Genomic DNA, 19,340 nt, shown 5'->3' on the forward strand with positions numbered 1-19,340 from the left:
TCCATCCCTCAGTGGAGATTCAGTACTCAACCGGGCAATGCTCTGAACAACCCGATCCAGTTGCACCTGCCTTGAGCAAGACACTGGAATAGGTGACACCCAGAGGTTCCCCTCGAAACTAAATTATTCCATGATTTTAAAACCAAATACAGATCGTTTGAATGTCACTACTGTCCTTTCTTATCATCCATACAAAATTGATCCAAACAATTCTCAGGGGTTAGGGCAGTTTGTAAATATCATATCACTGTTAGGAAAAATTCTATTTATTATTAATTAACTGCATGGTTTAGAAGACACAAGAAAACGTCAAGTAGTCTAACCTATTTTAGGCCTCTGAGGATTATTTTCCTCTGGATCATCAAGGAACGCTGGCATGTAGTTATTAAGCTCTGATTGCAGACAATGAACCAGGTACCTGGAAGGGAGGGGAAAAACAACGAAATTTTAAAATCCTTTATGTGTTCATTATGAATGCTTCTAAAGAAAAGAGATCTATCCAATTACAAGATTCCTGGAATTGCAGTGTTATGTATGTGACTATAGGGAACCAAATAATACTTTTTAAAAGGCCAGAGAGACCAGTCCTCCCACACCTTTCCTAGAAACGTTGGAAGAAGAATTAGGTTGTCAGGGAACAAACACAGTCACTCAAATGCAGTATCGCTATCACGATTATAAGCAAAGGTCATATGCTACATAAAGAGATGCCATCAGGCCAAACTGTGCTTCTGTAAGATCACAAAAACTACTTTTCCACACAGAAATACACTTTTTTCTGTTTCAAAATCTATCAAGAGTAGTATTAAAAAAAAAATTTCCTATTCTGAGCCAATGCCCAAGATCCTGAAATGGCCCTAGTGTTCTGTGTAAACAATTTTTTGATTCTTGTATTTCTCTTCTGTTTTAGTATTCTTTCTCTTCTAATAATTAAACATTTTCTTTAACACTGTTTTGATAATTCATTTATACATTTTCTGTTAAGAACTGAAACTAAAAGGGAATGAAATTGTAAAAGGAAAACATTTCACGGCTTTCTACAACTCCTCTTTCTGTTTCACTGGCAACATTCATAATGAAATATCCTCAATTGCTAGGAAAAAAAAGCCAAGGCAATTTCAACGAATTCTGGGTATGCCAGTTGTTACCATACATTTTCACAGCAGATGTTTTTCTTTTCATGCTTCTGTTGTGCTTTTTATTTGCCTTCTAAATATATATTCCACAGTTCTGTTCTCCAAAAGTTTAACACATCCATTTGAAATCTTCCATGTTACAGTGTACTTAGGGGAGAATTCACACACAGCTGAAATTCAGAAATACCCTTTCGCATCCAGCCTGCTCATTGTTTACAGGGAAATATACAGTGCCATTCCTTCCTAGCCCCAGAAATATTCTGTCTTCAATGACTATCTAGTAAATTGAAGTAGTAAAGAGTTGTTTCAAGACACCAATCCAAAACACTGACCTGTGGCAAAAAGGCATACAGCTTCATTAACAGTTAATAATTTAGAGGTACTATAAACAAATGAAAGACTGTCAAAAAAGCTACTTGGTATAACCTATTTTCCCATAATTCACCAAGAGAAAAAAAAAAAAAATCTGTGGGAGTACTACAAAGTGCTTTGGTGCTTCTCTGATACCTTTCAAATGTTCAGAAAGCAATGATAAGGTTTCACATTCCACATTCACATACTACTTATTACTCTTTAGAGCAATTCAACCCCCCTTAAAGCTAAACAGTTAACAATGGGTTAGGTCTCCCAATCCTGTCATGGTATAAAAAGAAGAATGATTATATTCTGTGCTATTACAGAAGTATGAAAAGACCATATTTAAAATAGACATCTTACAAATAGAGGAAGTCTGGGTATAAGTCACTCAAGGTACACTGGGACTTCTCTAAACATTAGTTTCAGAGACACAAATTTGCTGAGAAAAACTTGTTCAATGCTGGCTTGGGGAAAAAAAAATATCTAAACATGTACAAAAATTAAGCCTTTCTTGTTGATTAACTCACTCAATTTTGTTATCTTTGTTCGAGGATCCTTTCCTCAGAGGACTTCCCTTCCCATTAGGTACTTCATTCAGTTTTTCTTTCAATCAGTATTGTAAGTGCCTGAGCTGACTAGCATAGGTTGATTTTACCCCAAGGCAAAACCTACCTTTATGTTTTTAAGAAAAAATTGTGCAAAAAAACCCACTGTGCAAATTGCTGCTTACGTGAATTATGAAAGGAGTAGATTATTAATATCATTAGAAGCCCTTAAAGAGGACAAGGTTCATTACTTTAGAGCCCCATAAATATTTAAGCCTATGTATTTATATATTAACAGCAAAAATAACCTTTCAGCACATCTCCATAAAAACTTTAAATTAAAAAAAAAAAAGCAATCAACACAAATCCAATTTAAATAACATTTCCCTAAAATTTTAATTGGCAGCCTTGACTATCACAAGAACAGCTAACAGATGAAACTCCTTGCATAGCCCAGTGACACATATTCGTAGAACAGAATATATGTCTAAATAAATAAGTCTAGCCTCTCTTATAAATCCTCCTCTCAGATGTTTAACAATACACAGAAGACATTATTGCTAAACCAAAATTTTGGCAAAAATGTGAAGTTATTCTAAAAACCACAGAAAACCAGACTATTTTAAGTGAAAGAAAAGTTTGATAGCCTTACTTGAATGCCATTTGAACTAAGTGTGCCAAAACATCTTGTGCATCCACAGTAATTCGGCTAAGATCTCGGTCTTGCTTTATGAAATTCAGTAATTCAGATGCGTTTGCCATCCAAAAGGCAAGTGCCCCAGCAATATTCTTCTGTTTCTGTAAGTAGAAAGAAGCAAGAAATAATACAGGGAAATAGTCTTCTGATAAAGCACGGCAGCTTAAAAAGGCTCCAAAAGATAGACCAGTACCTTCTCCCACTTCACCAAACATATCTCAGATACCAGATATTTGCAAAATGTTTGTATGTAATATTGCAATTGCTGTGAAGTTCAATTTTAACATGTTCACTGAACATACAAAATTCTGTTAAATTGCCAATAGCAATATCAATAAAGCCACGGCATAAGCATCCAGTTACACGGTGCTGAGCTTAGCGGAATGCAGTATCTGGTAATCTGTGCACTTTTAAGCGCATATTCACTACTGCCCACTGCCACCCTGATACTGCGCTCACTGGCTTTGATACCAGGTGATTCAGTATCAAGTACTGATCTATCTCACCATCTCCCGACCACAAATGCCAGGCCAGGCAACCTCAGATGAAATCCAAAGAATAGGAACCACAAACAACAAAAAAAGAAAATAAAGGGAAGAAAAAGAACTTTGGTCATTTCATATCCACATTGAAGTGCGTTAAGCAGAAATTATGGAATGCCGTAAAAGTTGCAAGTCAAAAAAGGATTTTAGTACTGCATGTTCCAGTTGCTGAATGAGTGTTATGAACCGTTCAAGTCCAGCTGTTTATCGTATTTTGATATGGAAGCAGCATGAGAAACTGAGCTAAGCCAACATAGCTAGGATCAGTTCCCAGCAATATATCCTACCTGATCAACCTGGTCTACCTCCTGGAGAAAAACGGACGAAGGAAATCAAACAGAATAGAAGAAAGAAACTTGTGAACAATCATGATAGCTTTAGAAATCAAACACTAAATATGAAGGTACAACACTTATGTTCACAGTTATACACAGATGCATTAACTAGTAGCTACGATGCAACTGAGCCCCTTTTAAAATTGAATTATTTTAATAGGACTAGTAGCACAACAGCAAAGAACTGAAGTGCCCATGTCACAACTAATTCAAGGAATGCTCTATACTAGTTGACATCCCAGACTAGTTGGTTATTCCATGCTCAGTGCACCACAGAAACCCTGCAGAACTTTTTGCAGGCAACAGGGTAATTATCATCCAAGTAACAGATCCAGGGAGCTATTTGCCCACAGTGCTGCAATGAAGACAATGTACGAACACACACAAAGAGGGGCCAGGATAAAAAAAAAAGAGTAAGAAAAAAAACCAAAACAAAACCAACAATCAAACAAAAAGCATAAAACACCTAGGACAGATTTAATACATGGCTTTTCAATTAAAGAACAAAAAGACTGTTTTAAACAACAAAAGACAGTCAGATGAAATACTGCACTAAGCTGCTTAAATGCTGCTTAAAAGCTACACTGAGTTAAGGAAACAAAAAAAACCCCACCAGATAAGTCTGTCTGATTATTTAAAACTGAGCTATTAACCTAATTCATTTTGGCTTTCTATTCAGACCACTCTCCCCCACCTGCAACACACCGAGCTTTGATGTAAAAATTTGAGGTGTCCTTTGCTGTTACTATCGTAACTTTAGTTAGAGCTCAAAAAGAAACTAATTGCCACTGCTTCTGTGTTTCTTCTCCCTTTTCAACCAAGGCACTCTGAACTGCCTGAAAATGCAGAACGAAAGGAGATACTCCTTCCACACACAAACGATAAAATTTGCAGAGGATCAGAAATGCTACAGAATGATTTGGAAAAAAATAAATCAGGACAAAAAAAACCCTGGCTTTTTATATGAACTAAGTTTCTATTCCTAGATTTTTATTGGAAGCACCAAGCCTTCTCATAGATCTCTCCCATTTTATCTCTATCTCATATTAAGTCTTCTATAATTTCTGCATACACTAAAGCAAAGACTACAGAAAGTTACACAATTTGTTAGCAAGTACTACTTGAGTAACTTCAGAAAGCTGTCAAGTGTCTTTACGATCTAGGCAGGCAAAATTAGGATCTAAACAATTTATTTCACTCCCACAGTACAGCACAGGAGTTTGTGCACCTTCCTTTTGCTTCTGCTCTGGGTGCCTCTCTCCCCTTGCCTCCCATCTGCCCTCTTTGTCTTTCACACCCTCAGATCCCTTTCAGTGCAGGAGTGCTTTCCAGTTGAGACATACAAAAAAAGCTATTGTGATCCACCAACTTACTACATAGTAGTGTGACAGCCATCAATATAACCACTCATTCTACAGCTTGGATGAAGTAATTTGACTTAGCTTAGCCAGTTCTGTTTATACTCCACTAAGACAGGTCCAAGCTAATGACATTTTCCTGGTCAAGCTTTAGAATCAATGCATTTCTTTGTCTCCAGCCCATTAACTTTGAAATTCACTGAAGTTCTACTCTTTCGTCACCTTTGTAATTTTCCCCCTTTCCTCCAGCTTCTTCAGCATGACATCTGGAAAAACCTCCTACCAATGTTCTTCAACCTTCAACTCTCTTCAGTTTATTTCTTGCAACTAGATAACATCTTTCACAAAGCACAAATGCAGCCCCGACTTCCTTGTTGCTGTCTTCCTTAAATTTTAGGTTGGAGATTAGGTTGTGACTATAGAGTTGAAATGCTGTAGAAAAGGCCTTTCACAAAGGACATCCCAAACAAACACTTTTTGTTAACAGTTTTGTAATACTGTTAACAGTATTACAAAATGATAATTAGCAGGATTATATAAAATACACCTGCTTGCAACAACCACAAGGCTGGACTTGATTTGGGAAGACTTTCTCAGTGTTGGAAATTAATGTTTTCACAGGATAATCTATTTTACAGCTTTGACTTGTTTCCAAATCTAACTGATGTTTGAGCCCACATCTATCTTCTAGCAGCTACATGGTTATCCATTTTAGTTCAACACAAAGAACGAAGAACTTTATCTTTGCATTCCCACTGTACCCATCCCTGTCACTCAAGTCTTTTGGGGGTCATTGTTACCAGTTTACATTAGTTATATAAACTGATTCAAAGTTATAGAAACTTTGATTCGGCCCTGTAATTTCCAAATTATATTTGAAGCCGTCCCTTTCATTGTTTACTTTCCATTTTCACAACTACATTCAGGCTCTTTACATTTCATGTTCTTCACTACTGCCACGGTCTTTCCTCTCTGACCTTAGTGAATTCAGTCTTACACAGCCAGATCTTTTCTTTTTTTATAGCAGAACCTGAATGTTTAACTTTTGATGCCATTTCGATTTTATCAAATATCCATTTACCACGGCATCAAGAGTCAAAGTAATGTATTAGTTCACCAATTCAGATTCAAACCAATTTTCAGCCTCTCATCAGCTTCAAAACGTACGTGAAAGGCTAGTCCTTCTTTTCTTACTGTAAAGCGTCTTCAACACCGGCATTTTGTCCCATTCTTTCTTGTGAAAGGTGGGAGCCTGTAGTTACTGTTTACAGAGCTGTACAATTATAACATTCTCCCTACTGAAAACTCCATTAAATCTTTCCAAAATCCAAACAAAAAGCTGAACAGTTTTGATGTACTGTGATTTTCATGCCACTCTCTTGTTGTTTACTTTCCTCTTCTCCCTTAATCAACCCGTTGTGTAACACTTGCATCGTAAATTCTCTAAAGCAGGACTGATGCGTTTGTTATGCTTGTACAGTGCCTAGCGCAGCAGCGTCCTTGCTATATCGAGGCTACTATGGCAGTACTTTTTGCAACGGACGTGTATGTTTTAGCAAACACAGAAATATATTTCAATTTTTCCTCTGAGAAAATTCTACAGACAAAGAAGTTACAATAATTCATTAGTGAGGATACCTACAACTAGCACTCCTTTTTCAGGAAATGCTCATTAAATTTTATCAGCAGTTACACAATGCAAGGTATTGTCTAATTTCACAGACAACCCACTGGATCTTATCCTGCATTCCTACACAAAACAGAAGTCCCCCTGTGCTTCTGTAGAAGTTTTGCACACATAATAGCAATACATATAAGATGCTGGAACATTTGAGAATTTACATTTTTCTTTATAAAGCAATTGTGTCATCTTGGTTCAGAAAGTCCAGTTTTATTACCATTTTTGTAGTTACAGAAGTTGTAAAAGTAACAGGATCAAAATTCAAAAGTCATGTTTCTTTTTAATATGTTCACTTCAAACATCAATCACTGCAAGCAACTGCTATCTATACGATAGTCTTTAATAAGCACATCCAACTTGTTTTTCTAGAGAACAGAGGAACGACTTCTTGTCAGAGAACATATCTGCAGGGCAACAGCCCCTCCCTAACCTCCCACATTGCTCAAGAGAGAGTTTCTTACCACTCACTGGCACAAAAGCAAATCTTCAGATGGGCACTCAACGCATGTATTAGTCTGACCCTTAACAATAGTTCATTGAACACTAAGAAAAAGACTAAGAAGGTTATTAGATGCATTTAATTCCCTTGATATGTTTTTGCAGCGAAACTCACCTGTATAACTCCTTCCATCATGTTCACCATCTTGTTGACTATTGCAATGACTTTGTGAGTACGCTCAGTAGGAGTGATGTCAGGTCTGTACTGGCTTGACAATACATACCGACATGTCATATACAACACATATGTAGGTGACAGCTTAAAATGAACTGTTGAGCTATTTGTGTAATTTATAATGGCAGATAAGAAGGCATCTTCAGCTGCAGAGAACGAGGAAAAAAAACATGTCATAAAGCCAAAGACAGAACGAAAATGAAATAAAACAATCTGTAAGTTGGGATGTAGAAGTTTTCTTCTTGCAGGAGGCAGTGGGGAGAGGGAAGCAACTTAGAGGAATTTGAACTCTACATTGTTTATTATGTACTACAGTTAGTTAGGCACAATAACAACACACTTCTATACAGAGCTAGAAAATCTGATCATCAGGAAACATTTCTGTATTACTTCCTATCTCTTTGATGAAGATTTGCATCTTCAAGGGAACAGGAAAATGCAAGTTTTCTCTTGTCCATTCTATTCCTACAAATCTCCCTTATAGGGAATTTTATACTAATAAAAATCTTTGCTTGCTCACAAATATATATAGTTTCAAATATATGAATTCTGGACAATCTCTGGTATGATATTCTTCTACCAGACTTGAGCCCTTAAAAAACCTGTGGACCAAGATAACAAAAAATTAAGTTTAAATTTTCATTTAGAATTTAATCAGATTTTATATAAAACGGATTTTAACCAAGATGTAGTCTATTATCCAAGGCATGGAGAACTGTATAGAAGAAAGAGGATGAATTCAATGTACCGTTGAGGAGATGGGATTAACATTTTTTGACACAGTTAAACTTGAGTATCTGAAGATAAAGAGTTGAAATACAATTAGAATTAAGGTATGCATGAACCTGCCTCAATACCTGAAGTGTCTGTTCACCCTCTCCAACAAAATAAATTATATTACTGGATTAACTATAATCTGTTTAGAAATTATTCTTTTCAATGTTTACTTAAGTTACCCTTAAGTTTTAGAGCTGACTGAAATACTGTACTATAGAAAAACCTGTCAACAGGTTAGTGTTATAACTTCACAATTTACTTACAGCTTTCCCTGAATTCAATACTGGCAGGTAGTATCAGTTCTGGTCCATGGGTATCCTGAGATCTAAAGAAGACAGACAAAAATTAAAACAAACAATACACACGGGTGATATTAATTCCACTGTAAAATGATAGATTTCTCCAAATATACTGGTTCCAAATGCTGACACGACATCCTTCCCCAAAACGATCCTTTTCTTACCTATCCTCTGGATTCATTCAAGCTATATTTGCCTGCAACACGACAGATCGAAGTACAGACTTGAACTGTGGAGTCTGTGATATTAATGAACATCCTCTTCTGGGCTGTATGGCAGACTGATAGGATCAGTTTGCCATCTGCTATTGACAGGATTCAAGTAACAAATTATTCATGGACACATGAAAAAGTGGAGGAAGCTTCAACTGAAACATCAGCTCGGTTACAATAAATGTACTTTGCCAGCCTTAATGCCCTCAAAACTGAGAACTTGGTCAACTTATTTGTCCTTTCCTCTGGTAAGGAGGAAAAGGAGGTAAAATCTAGACACCGCCCCCCCCCCCACCTAGCTGTTGCTGTGCTGTATTAAGAAACAGCAGTCCCAGTTAAGAAACGTGATCTCCAGAACCATATCCTCACTTAAACCAACTGCAGTGCTCTTTTTTACTAGTACCTATCAGAGAATTCAAAGAGGAAAAAAAAAAAAAAAGAACAGAGAATTTTAGTGTTCTGGTGTCTACAAAAGGTTAAGCACATATCTCACTCCTCCCTTAAGCAAAAGCATTAACTGAGCTGTTCTCTGTAGTTAGGCACCTATTTTTAGGAAATATGTAAAAGCTTAACGTCTTCTGCATGCAATAGCCATTTTTAACCACATGTAACACAATAAGTAGCTTTCTACTTTTCCCAGCAACTTTGATAAAGAAAGGAATGTAATACGATTATATAAGCCTCATTCTCCTGAGAAATTTTAGTTATGCCACAGAGCAGAGACAGAGAAAGCCTTTATTCAGCTATCTGCTGTAATAAAAATCCACAAGATAGCTTTGAAGGCTGATGTCAAATGATCTAAAGTTAAATTTCAGCATATTCAATCAAAAAATTAAGGGTATCTTTGGGTTTTGGTGTTTCATTGGGTTTTTTCTGTGTTTTTTTTTTTTTTTTTAAACTTGCAAAAACTTAAACCAAGAGAAAAATCAGTTATGCCATCTAGATAATGCTTTATTATAAAAAGAGCTTAGCAAAATGAAGTTCTGGGAAGCTGAAAGTTAAGGAACAGCAGGCACAGCCGGGCAATATGTACACCAATTTCTGCCAGTTCAGTTACATTTCAAAGACGACAATGCGCTCTTTATGAAGAACACTCAGTTGTTGTGTAAATTGTAGCATTTCCTCTGTTTCTATTGCTATAAATTTAAGATGAACTAATTTCTCACTACATCCACACTGTCAGAAGTGCATTGTCTTTACTGAGAACTTAATTACTTCCATAGAAGAGTAACTAATATTCACACCGCCTTATCAAAATATTCACACTGCCTTATCAAAATAGAACTATAGCGACAACTCCAGAGAAATTTTTGATCTGTTATTATAGGAATGGCAATAAGATAAAGAAGTGTTTCAACAAACTGGCTGGTAAACCACTTGACAGATTTCAGCTTATGATTTATTTCCTTTTCTTTAGAACAATAAGGTAGTGATCCCTTTCAGCACAAAGGAGGAAGAGGATTCTCAGTCTTCCCTCCAATGGGAGAGAAAGCAGCACAGGAGATGAGAACTGATACAGATTAGTGTAAGATTGTTTACAGAAGTTTGAATTGGCTTTAAGAGAGAAGTAAGTATGAAGCAGGAAGAGAAGAGACTTCTTTAAAGAAATGTTAATTTAGTTTTACCTGTAAATTAGTTCTCTAGGAACAGATGCACTAAGTCAATTATTTTAGCTACCTTAATATGAGTTTCCTTCAACTAACCATTTTCTGCCTTCCCTAAACACACACAAAAAGAAATACTCTCTAATTAAGCTTCTCAAATTGTAAATTTAAGTTAAAATAACTCTCGGTGCTTCCGGTATGACAGCAGCTAGCCAACCTACTTTGTTGCTGGATACATTTGAAGTATATACAGTCTTTGTGCTATTGCTTTTATAGAAAAATCCTCTCTGATGAAATTCTCTGAACTAAACAACTCTGAAAGTCAAGTTAGGGTATGTCTAGCAAGGCCATAAAATATTGATTAGGGGTTGCCTACACAAAATACATCCACAACGGGGAAGAATTCAGTTTATCTGAGCAACTCATTGCCTGGCATTTCCTCATTTGACAGCCCAGCTTTGCTATTTTGTTAATTTCAGTACAGTGAATACATCTGAGAAAGAGCACGGGATAGAAATGCTGTATTTAGATAAATAACTCTCCATGCAATTACACAACACATACTATACACATGTAAGATGTACACGGAAATAAAACAGCAATGTCAACGCTGATGATAAAAAAAAAAAAAAAAGATCTCTGCAGTTGTAGCTATCACAAATCTAAGTGTAGTTTGGATGCCTCTCTAAAACTATTTTCTGTACACAGGTACCAAGATGAAAGAAACCCTGTGTATAGTAACAATAAGACTAGTATGCATATTCTTTTCAGAAGAAATTTTAAAAGGTTTTTAAAAAAAATAATAAAGCCAAGATGCAGCTCACAGATGCCTCTGTATTTTTGAAATATACAACTATAGCACAAGATAATCCTCTTTATAAGAAGTGCTCTTGCTGAATGGCAGAAATATGGATATTTCATAATCTTCATAAACATACAAATGCACAGCTAGAACTCAGTAAATATTAACACTAGGAGCGCCTCAACACCTTCTTTTGTACAACTTTTTGTACAACTTTTGTACATCTTTTATGAGAGAGAAAAATTACAGTAAACACACTAGTAATTCAGCAACCTTAATAAAAACAGTTCTGAAAAAGAGACTCAAGATGCCCAGGCACTCTAACAAGAGGGTGTATAGTAGAACAGAGCTGTATTCTACTGTAACTTCACTGAAAGCATTTAAAAGATGTCCCTGATACAAAACACTAGAACATCAGGAATTCAATTCAGCTGGAAGAACAATTTTCTGCCCTTTTTTTTCTTTAACTCTGTTTTCTGTCTAGTGAACAATAAATCCACCTAAAGGTATAAGAAGCTTCATACTAGAAGCTTTGCAACCGGAATCACTGCACTTTTTAACCCTGCAGCACATTTACCTTACCTTTCATCCATTCATCATAGCAGTTCATCTAAATTTAAAAGCTGATTTGTGTAGACAGCAATACAATTTATTTTTTTTTTAAACACTTAAAAAAAATTATTTTCACAGAACCACGGAATCACTGAGGTGTGAAGGGACCTCTGGAGATCATCTGGTCCAACCTCCCTGCTCAAAACAGGGTCAACTAGAGTCAAGTTGCTCACGACTTTGTCCAGTCAGGTTCTGAATACCTTCAAGGATGGAGATTCCACACCCTCTCCAGGCAATCTGTTCCAGTGCTCAATCACTCTCACTGTAAAGAAGGTCCTCCCATCAGGGATTTCCATCCATTGATAGGATCCACCCTGAGCCTTCTCTTATCAAGACTATGTAATTCCAACTGTAGGTACCCAGTCATTCTTTTCATAAATACATTCTTTTTATCAGAACTAAGACATTGGACTCCAGTTGCAACTAATTGCACTGAAGGCTGAGTTGGAAGAGACCTCTGGAGATCACGTGCTCCAATCTTCTGTTGAAAGCAAGGCATTATCCACGATTATCCAGACCCTTGTCAAGCAGAATCTTGAAAATTTCCAGCGAGAAAGATCGCACCAGTTCTCTGGGCAACCTATCGCAAAGTTCACTTGGTCTCACAGTGAAGATTCCTCCCCTCTGTTCCCTACAGCCAGATAATTCTCCCCAGAAGCAATTTCTGCTCATTGCCTCTTCACCTGTCAACCTTGTGATGACAGCACCTCCATCTTCTCTGTAACTACCCTTTTAGGTATTGGAACATTGTGATTAGATCCACCCTGAGTCACCTGCTTTCTAGACTGAAAGACACAAATCTCTTCAGCCTTTCTTCATACATCAAGTTCTTTAATCCTCTAATCATCTTGGTGGAGATGTCCCTTCACAGGACTGTTGCCAGTTTTTCAGTATCTCTCTCTTTCAATCTCTGGGGGCACCAAAACCAGACACAGTATTCCAGTTGTGGCCTAAAAAAAGCCAGTGATCTGGTGGCTGTGTTCTTGCTGATGCAGCCCAGGACATAGTTTGCCTTCACTGCTGCAATACACACTGCTGACTCAACTTTAGCTTGCTATACACCAGGACCCGAGGTTCTTTTCAGCAGAGCTACAATCCAAATGGTCAGACTTCAGCCTACACTGCTCTTGGCATTTTCTGTCTCATGTCCAGGGCTTCACATTTACTTTTGTTAAAATTCACACAATTCTTGTTGCACAGGTCTCTCTAAACAGTGGCTCTTTTGTGGCTTATTTGCTGCCCTCCAAGTTTGGTATTACCCACAAACTTGGTGACGATGCATTCAATCCTTTTACCCAGATTGTTTATACAGTTACTGAGTAGTTTCAGATCCAAGGTCACAAAACTTGCCAAGAACACTACTGTAGAAACAGGAATGACCTGATTATTTCCCTCTCCAAAGTAAATCACATCATTTTGCCCCAGACAAACGAAAGTTTCAGATAATTGTACTTTTGTTATTAAAGACATTTCATATGACATGCCTAACCACAAATCAACAACAGTGGGAGGACATGACTATCAGCTTGACTTTACAAAAAGGGAACTACAAATAACAGAAAAGTGAAGCAAAGAATTTTTTTTAACATTCTGAAATTTTTTGCTTTGGTTGTTAATCCTGGGTTCTATTTGGAGCGAGATCTCAAAGGGCATCTCATTTTCCATTGGCAAAATCAGGTAGTTTAAGATATTTTAACACACTGCTTGATCTATCAGAAAAACGTATCCAGTTTTTTTCCGTTATGAGAAGTAATGGATTACACATTTCCTACCTGTTTTCCTGTCTGCGGTAATCTTGCTGCTGTTCTATTCTAATCATTGGCTTCACCATTCCTCGTTCAGCTGTGCTGGATGCTGATGATGTCCTGTCACCATCAAGCCTGCTGGTGCTCTAATTCAAAACAGCGGGACAGGTGCTTAGCATGCAAACATTGGATTAGCCAGTGTTTGTGCTTGTCACTATTAAAATGAAGTGTCAATTTGAGGCTTGAAAAGAGATGGGAAAACAGAAGAGAAGAGTACAGCATAGAATCCAGCAACTCAGCAGGTGCTTTCACCGCAATGAAATATTGAAGAGCACACGCACACTTGCAATTCAAAAGATGATAATGACCAGCTAGGAGCAGCTATTTCTTAATGCGTTGCAAGAATATATAATGAAAATTTCAAATGTCTTTATTTAAAAGTTGCATAATTATCAATACAAAGTAAGAACAAATTGTTAATGAAAACTTTAGCTAACAGACAAAGTTAAACATATTAAGAGATTTAAAACTGGCTATGGTCCCCTACCCTGCTTCTGTAATAGAACCATAGAATGGTTTGGGTTGGAAGGGACCTTAAAGATCATCTAGTTCCAACCCCCCTGCCATGGGCAGGGACACCTCCCACTAGACCAGGTTGCCCAAAGCCCCATCCAGCCTGGCCTTGAACACTTCCAGGGATGGGGCATCCACACCTTCTCTGGGCAACCTGTTCCAGTGTCTCACCACGCTCACCGTAAAGAATTTCTTCCTGATATCTAAATCTAAATTTCCCCTCTTTCAGTTTAAAATGGTTACCCCTTGTCATATAGCTACAAGTGCTTACATTATTGATACAGAATTTATCCTGTTCTTAACGAAAGTCTTCTACACAGTACATAATTTTCCAAGACAAGAAGTAGCAAACTATGCAATTTTTTTATGTACAATTTCATTTGTTTTCTTTCAGTGTCACAAGCGCCTTAATACGAAGCTTTTAATTTATGATTTTCAATTACATCAAACCCTATCAGGAAAGGGAAAACGTTATGCTTTAAGCAGCAAAATATGTAGCAATTATTTTTCACTATGAAGAGTTGAAACCATAACATCAGTAAAATATGAAGTGTTTCCATATTTCCTAAGAAATTTCTATGACTAAATAATTTGATTTGACATAGGAAAACATACAAAAAAGTGCATCTCAAAACAAGAGTTTGAACAACATATTTTTTTTCAGTACTGACGTGCCAATCCACGAATCAGTTTTCATCACCAGGTCTCAGAGAACTTTCATGGAAGTTATTGTTACCCTTTTCCAAACAGAAGAGCAAATTCATAAGCGCGACTGTTAGAAAACAAGTGATTCACCAGTGATTTAACAAGATGTGATGTACATTCTCAAACAGTACAACTCGAAAAAAAAATACTAAGTTTTCCCAAGCTTCCCTAGGTGCCCTAGAAGTATTTTTCTAATGAGTCTGAAAAGAATGAGGTATGGTATATAATAATGTCAGAAACTCCAATTCTGAGCAATTTTGAGTCGCTTTCATAGTTTTAAAAGTTTTTTTTTTTCCTTCCGAAATGTCACTAAATAAATTCCTATCAGAGGTAAAGAATGCATCCAAGATAAAAGAATGCAGTCACAAACAAAGCTACAAAGACAGGAGAAAAACTGAATAAGTAGTCTGTGGAAAAAAAAAAAAAAAAGACTAACAAATATATTAAAAAACTATCAGAGTATTATTAATACCTACACTGCCACACCATTATCACTAAATTTCTTTACAAGTATTTCAATATGAAAATAGCAGTAATAAAACATAGAAGGAAATGCATTTCTAGGAGGACTGCTATATTTCATACTGCTGAAATTATTCATTCTCTCATTTCATCTGAGGCATGTGATCGTAGAACCAAGAAAGGCATTAACCATTGTGTCATTTCACTCTATTTGTTTGCTCTTGGAAAATGCAGCTCTGGCGCAGAATTTATTAACAGAAAGACAGTGCAGAAAGAAAGCAAGAAAAGATTATCACCTCATAAAATGTTTATAACTATGACTGCAAAGACAGTTTGTTTAGTCAATGTGTGTACATGAGCTCTATTGAAGTCAGAAGTCACATCCATTAAATTTTAAAAGCCTAGTTAAATTAAAGTTGAACACCCTTTCACATTTGACAATAGTCATACGCTACCTACATGAGATAACGTTGTATCATTTCTAATATGAATCTCTACCTGCATGTAATCTGCCTTCGACAGGTCAGTTTGGGGAGAAACTATTCCAGGTTCAAGGAGTTTCCCTTTCTAAAACGAAGTTAATAGTCTTGGCACAGAACACATGCCAAATGTTAATACAAATTTAAACAGAACAGTTTTGTGGGAAAAAAAAATAAATTTTTTAAAAATGCACATAATACCCAAGCCCACCCACAACAGGAAGTGACTGGGGAGAACAATGAACTGGCCACACTTTACCAAATACTACTGATGTTATAATTTTGGCCTAACTTACACGTGATATTTTACTATTTATTGCTAATTTACGCATAATATAATACCTTGCTTGCTGGTAATGCTGTTCCACTGTGAACATCTCCCTCCAGATCAAATGTGGTTTCCTGAACAGCACTAAAAGCAAGATAACATTTCAAGTACTTTTTAGAAGTTATATTGTTAAACATTTAACAAACGAGGAACAGAGTAGCTAAAATTAGTAAATTAAAATTCCAAGGGGTATACCATGACTCCAGTTAATATTCACTTTTTAAAACATTGTATCAGTTCTTTACATAAAACCACTACAAATATTTATACAGATAACTTCCTTTGGAAAAACAGATTCTTAGCTACATTTTTTCCCAGTCAAGTGAGAAAATATAAATATGCATAAACATAAATAATACAAATATAAAACCACATAAAAATATGTTCAAGGTATTGTATTCACTGTAGTAGACTTGCTACAATTTTTTTGCTCAGCTCTGTAGTACTAGATGTACAACAATCTTAATCATGTAAATCATTCATAAATCATAGTAATGCATTTTATTATCTGCTTATTCTAAAGATTTAAAAAAATATTTGATTCTTCAAGCTGCAATAGCCCTTTGCCAGAGATTTTGCTCTCCAGTTAAAGCTCTGCAGTAGTACAGCGCTTTGCAATTGACTATGTAAACCTGCGAGAGCATTTGTTTATTGATCTGCAGGCTAGACATAGAATGAACACAAGATTTAAGCAGAAGTACCACATGACAGCTAAATGGGTGGAGGTCTTCCTGCAGACAGGTCCTACAACAAGCACACAGGGTACTTCCACATTAAAATAAAGTGGAGAAAAAAAAATAATAATGGTTGAAGTATACATCTATATTAACTCAGAAGATTAGCCAGAAGAGCCTCCTTCCCTAGGCATCTTCCTCTCATTCCCCTCCAAGCCAATTTGTTTCTTTCCTAAACCACGGTATACTACAATAGTAACCTCACTGGGACCTAGAGAGAATGGAATAATGTTATTTTTTTTCCATGCTATGCAGTCTGATTTTAAGACTGTTTCTCCTGGATATTTCTATAGCCACTGAACACAATACCTGAGCCCCTACAAGTCACTAAATTATAATCAGTATTTTTATCATGCACCTTTCAAAAACATGAATACACACAGAAACAACAGGAATGACATCTGAACCATTACTCCCTGCAACACAGAAACTAGCAAATAATTAATCGCACTTTAAAAAGTGGTTGCTATATTGAGACATTTAGCACCCCACCTTGACAGTGTCATTTCCTGATCACCCTACTTAATTTCCAAATCCTTCTAGTGGAATTTTAGAACTTATCTTAGAAAAAAACCAAAAAACAGGCTCTCTGAAAACATTCAGCCAATTCATTACTTTTCCTGAAGGCTGGATGAACTTTGAAAATACATTAAAATACGGCATTCCACTGTTTTTAACACAGCAGTGAGCACCAGGAAAACTTGGCCGAATACTTCATCATGAAAAATACACTTGCTAATCCTTAAAAAAATCACAAGGTGGAGCTCAAGTATTAAAATAGCTATTACATATTTAAGACTTAAAAGTAGCTATTCAGAACTCATTTAAAGTCATACTCTAGTCACAGGCCATTTATAATGCTCTCATTCTCTACTTTTTCCAAGGCTTCCCCCTTCATCTCAGTGGCAAGAAAATAAATTTTACTCACCCAGTTTTGTGTCTTGGACCTTTGACCATAAGACTTGCATCAACAGGTCTTTTAGGAATAATATGGTCCTGAGTGGGATCCACAAACTTAAATACATGAGATGACCCAAACTGAACCTTCATTCCACTTTGCAGCATAGTGGTTTCTGAAATACGCTGACCTTCCACATAGGTTTCGGCATCAATGCTTCTCGGGGTTACAGTAACAACTCCATCCATATTAGTGAGGTCACAATGATGAGGCTGAATTCCTGGACCAAATAACTAGCAATAAAATTAATTAACATGGAATAAGCTAAATTATACCACAGCAGAAATTAAAACAAAAAGATTGAGCTGCAGCTTACCCTACTCACAGACTAGTAACTTAACTTTGCTTGCTTATGAATTTAACACAGATGAGTGGTACTAAAATGAGTAGTTTCACTTCAATTTTCATTGCAACAGAGATAATAAACCAGACATTCAACTAAAATGTGCGGCAGAAATCCCTTAATGAAAAGTTTTTCACTTTTTTGGTCACATGCTGTTCAGAACTGTTTTCTTCCACTTGTTGTTTTGATGTGAAATCTCACAATGCAAGTATTTACAAGTCAACTACCTGCACTGACGTGGATCCAGGGTGCTATAAGAGACTCCCTGGCATGAACTTCATACAACTATGTTTGTTTTATACATTTAAGAAATCCTATCTCACTCAAAGGGGTTGAGACTAGGACTTGAAAGCCATTAAGTTGTTATGGTAACACTGATACCCATTTTAAATAATGAAATCCTTACTTCTTAAAGCAAGGCAGAGGAAATAAAATAAATCAGAGAGTTATCACCATTAACATGAAATTGCAGCAATATTTTACCCTTCTAACTCTGAAGGGTATTCACAGAGTATTTTACTAGTTTACACAACTATACATAACTGACCAGATATTGGATCAGTTTTGTCATCTGCTTTTTTTTTTCCCCTCCATACCTGAATAGAATTGTCATCAAATTTTTCAGTTCCAACTTCAGTGACACTTAATTGTAGACGATAGAGCTTTGGCTTATCTCTGGAGTCAGAACCATCTGTATAGCAAGTGATAAACATTAAGTTGCAAGTTATGACATTTCAAGTACTCACACAGTATTTCTACATTATTGCAATTTAGTTCAGACTAGCAAAGTTCACTAAAAAAATAACCGAGAGACATTATTTCAAGATTTGTTCATCGTAGTGTGAAAACACTGAAAGCAGACAGAGCCCACTCAGAGTGGCTGTTTTCCACAAGTGCAAAGAACAAATTAATCAAGAACTACTATTACAAACATACTTTGGAAGATTTCCTCTATTTCCTTAATAGTTTAAGCAATACAATTGTTCTTAATTTCTAAGATTTTATACGGGTATACCAATATGGGTTTAGAAGATTTAGAAAATTAGGTATCTGCAGATCTCTATAATAATAGTGTTTATTGATCTTACTAAAAGTACAGATTATCAGCAATATCTACTGTTGGGTGGCCAACATGCCAAAGTGTTTCCTATTCATCAGATACTGAAACAGGGTGATATTAAAAGAGAATCTTACAAAATGTTTACCTATGACAGCTTCAGTCCTGATATACAGGACTGTAGCATTTCTGGACTTATCTTTATAGTCCCATTGACCTGTATTTTCATCTTGCAGAAAATGAGGTCAAAGATAAAGTTAGTCTTCCTCCTCTGCCCAAAAGAACATATTGTCCAAATAAAATAAAATACCACAAGAAACACTGGA

The 19,340-nt window shown here is 36.3% G+C and overlaps 1 protein-coding gene across 23 annotated transcripts in view; it reads right to left on the reverse strand.

Moving 5' to 3' along the window:
- The window catches only part of AFDN (afadin, adherens junction formation factor), a 129,542-nt gene that overhangs the window by 52,545 nt on the left and 57,657 nt on the right, over positions 1-19,340 (reverse strand). For 15 of the 23 annotated variants that reach the window (XM_063329143.1, XM_063329130.1, XM_063329140.1 and 12 more), the window contains 9 exons: positions 18,554-18,648; positions 17,585-17,847; positions 15,937-16,006; positions 13,403-13,521; positions 8,365-8,426; positions 7,265-7,470; positions 3,565-3,585; positions 2,691-2,836; positions 324-418 (listed from right to left, as the gene is read on the reverse strand). In XM_063329143.1, the coding sequence (XP_063185213.1) occupies positions 324-418; positions 2,691-2,836; positions 3,565-3,585; positions 7,265-7,470; positions 8,365-8,426; positions 13,403-13,521; positions 15,937-16,006; positions 17,585-17,847; positions 18,554-18,648 (1,077 nt within the window). The remainder of the gene's footprint in view (positions 1-323; positions 419-2,690; positions 2,837-3,564; positions 3,586-7,264; positions 7,471-8,364; positions 8,427-13,402; positions 13,522-15,936; positions 16,007-17,584; positions 17,848-18,553; positions 18,649-19,340) is intronic. The other 8 variants (XM_063329154.1, XM_063329146.1, XM_063329138.1 and 5 more) reach the window with 1 other exon arrangement.

The sequence above is a fragment of the Chroicocephalus ridibundus genome, chromosome 3 (assembly GCF_963924245.1).
Source record: "Chroicocephalus ridibundus chromosome 3, bChrRid1.1, whole genome shotgun sequence".
Lineage (NCBI taxonomy): Eukaryota > Metazoa > Chordata > Aves > Charadriiformes > Laridae > Chroicocephalus > Chroicocephalus ridibundus.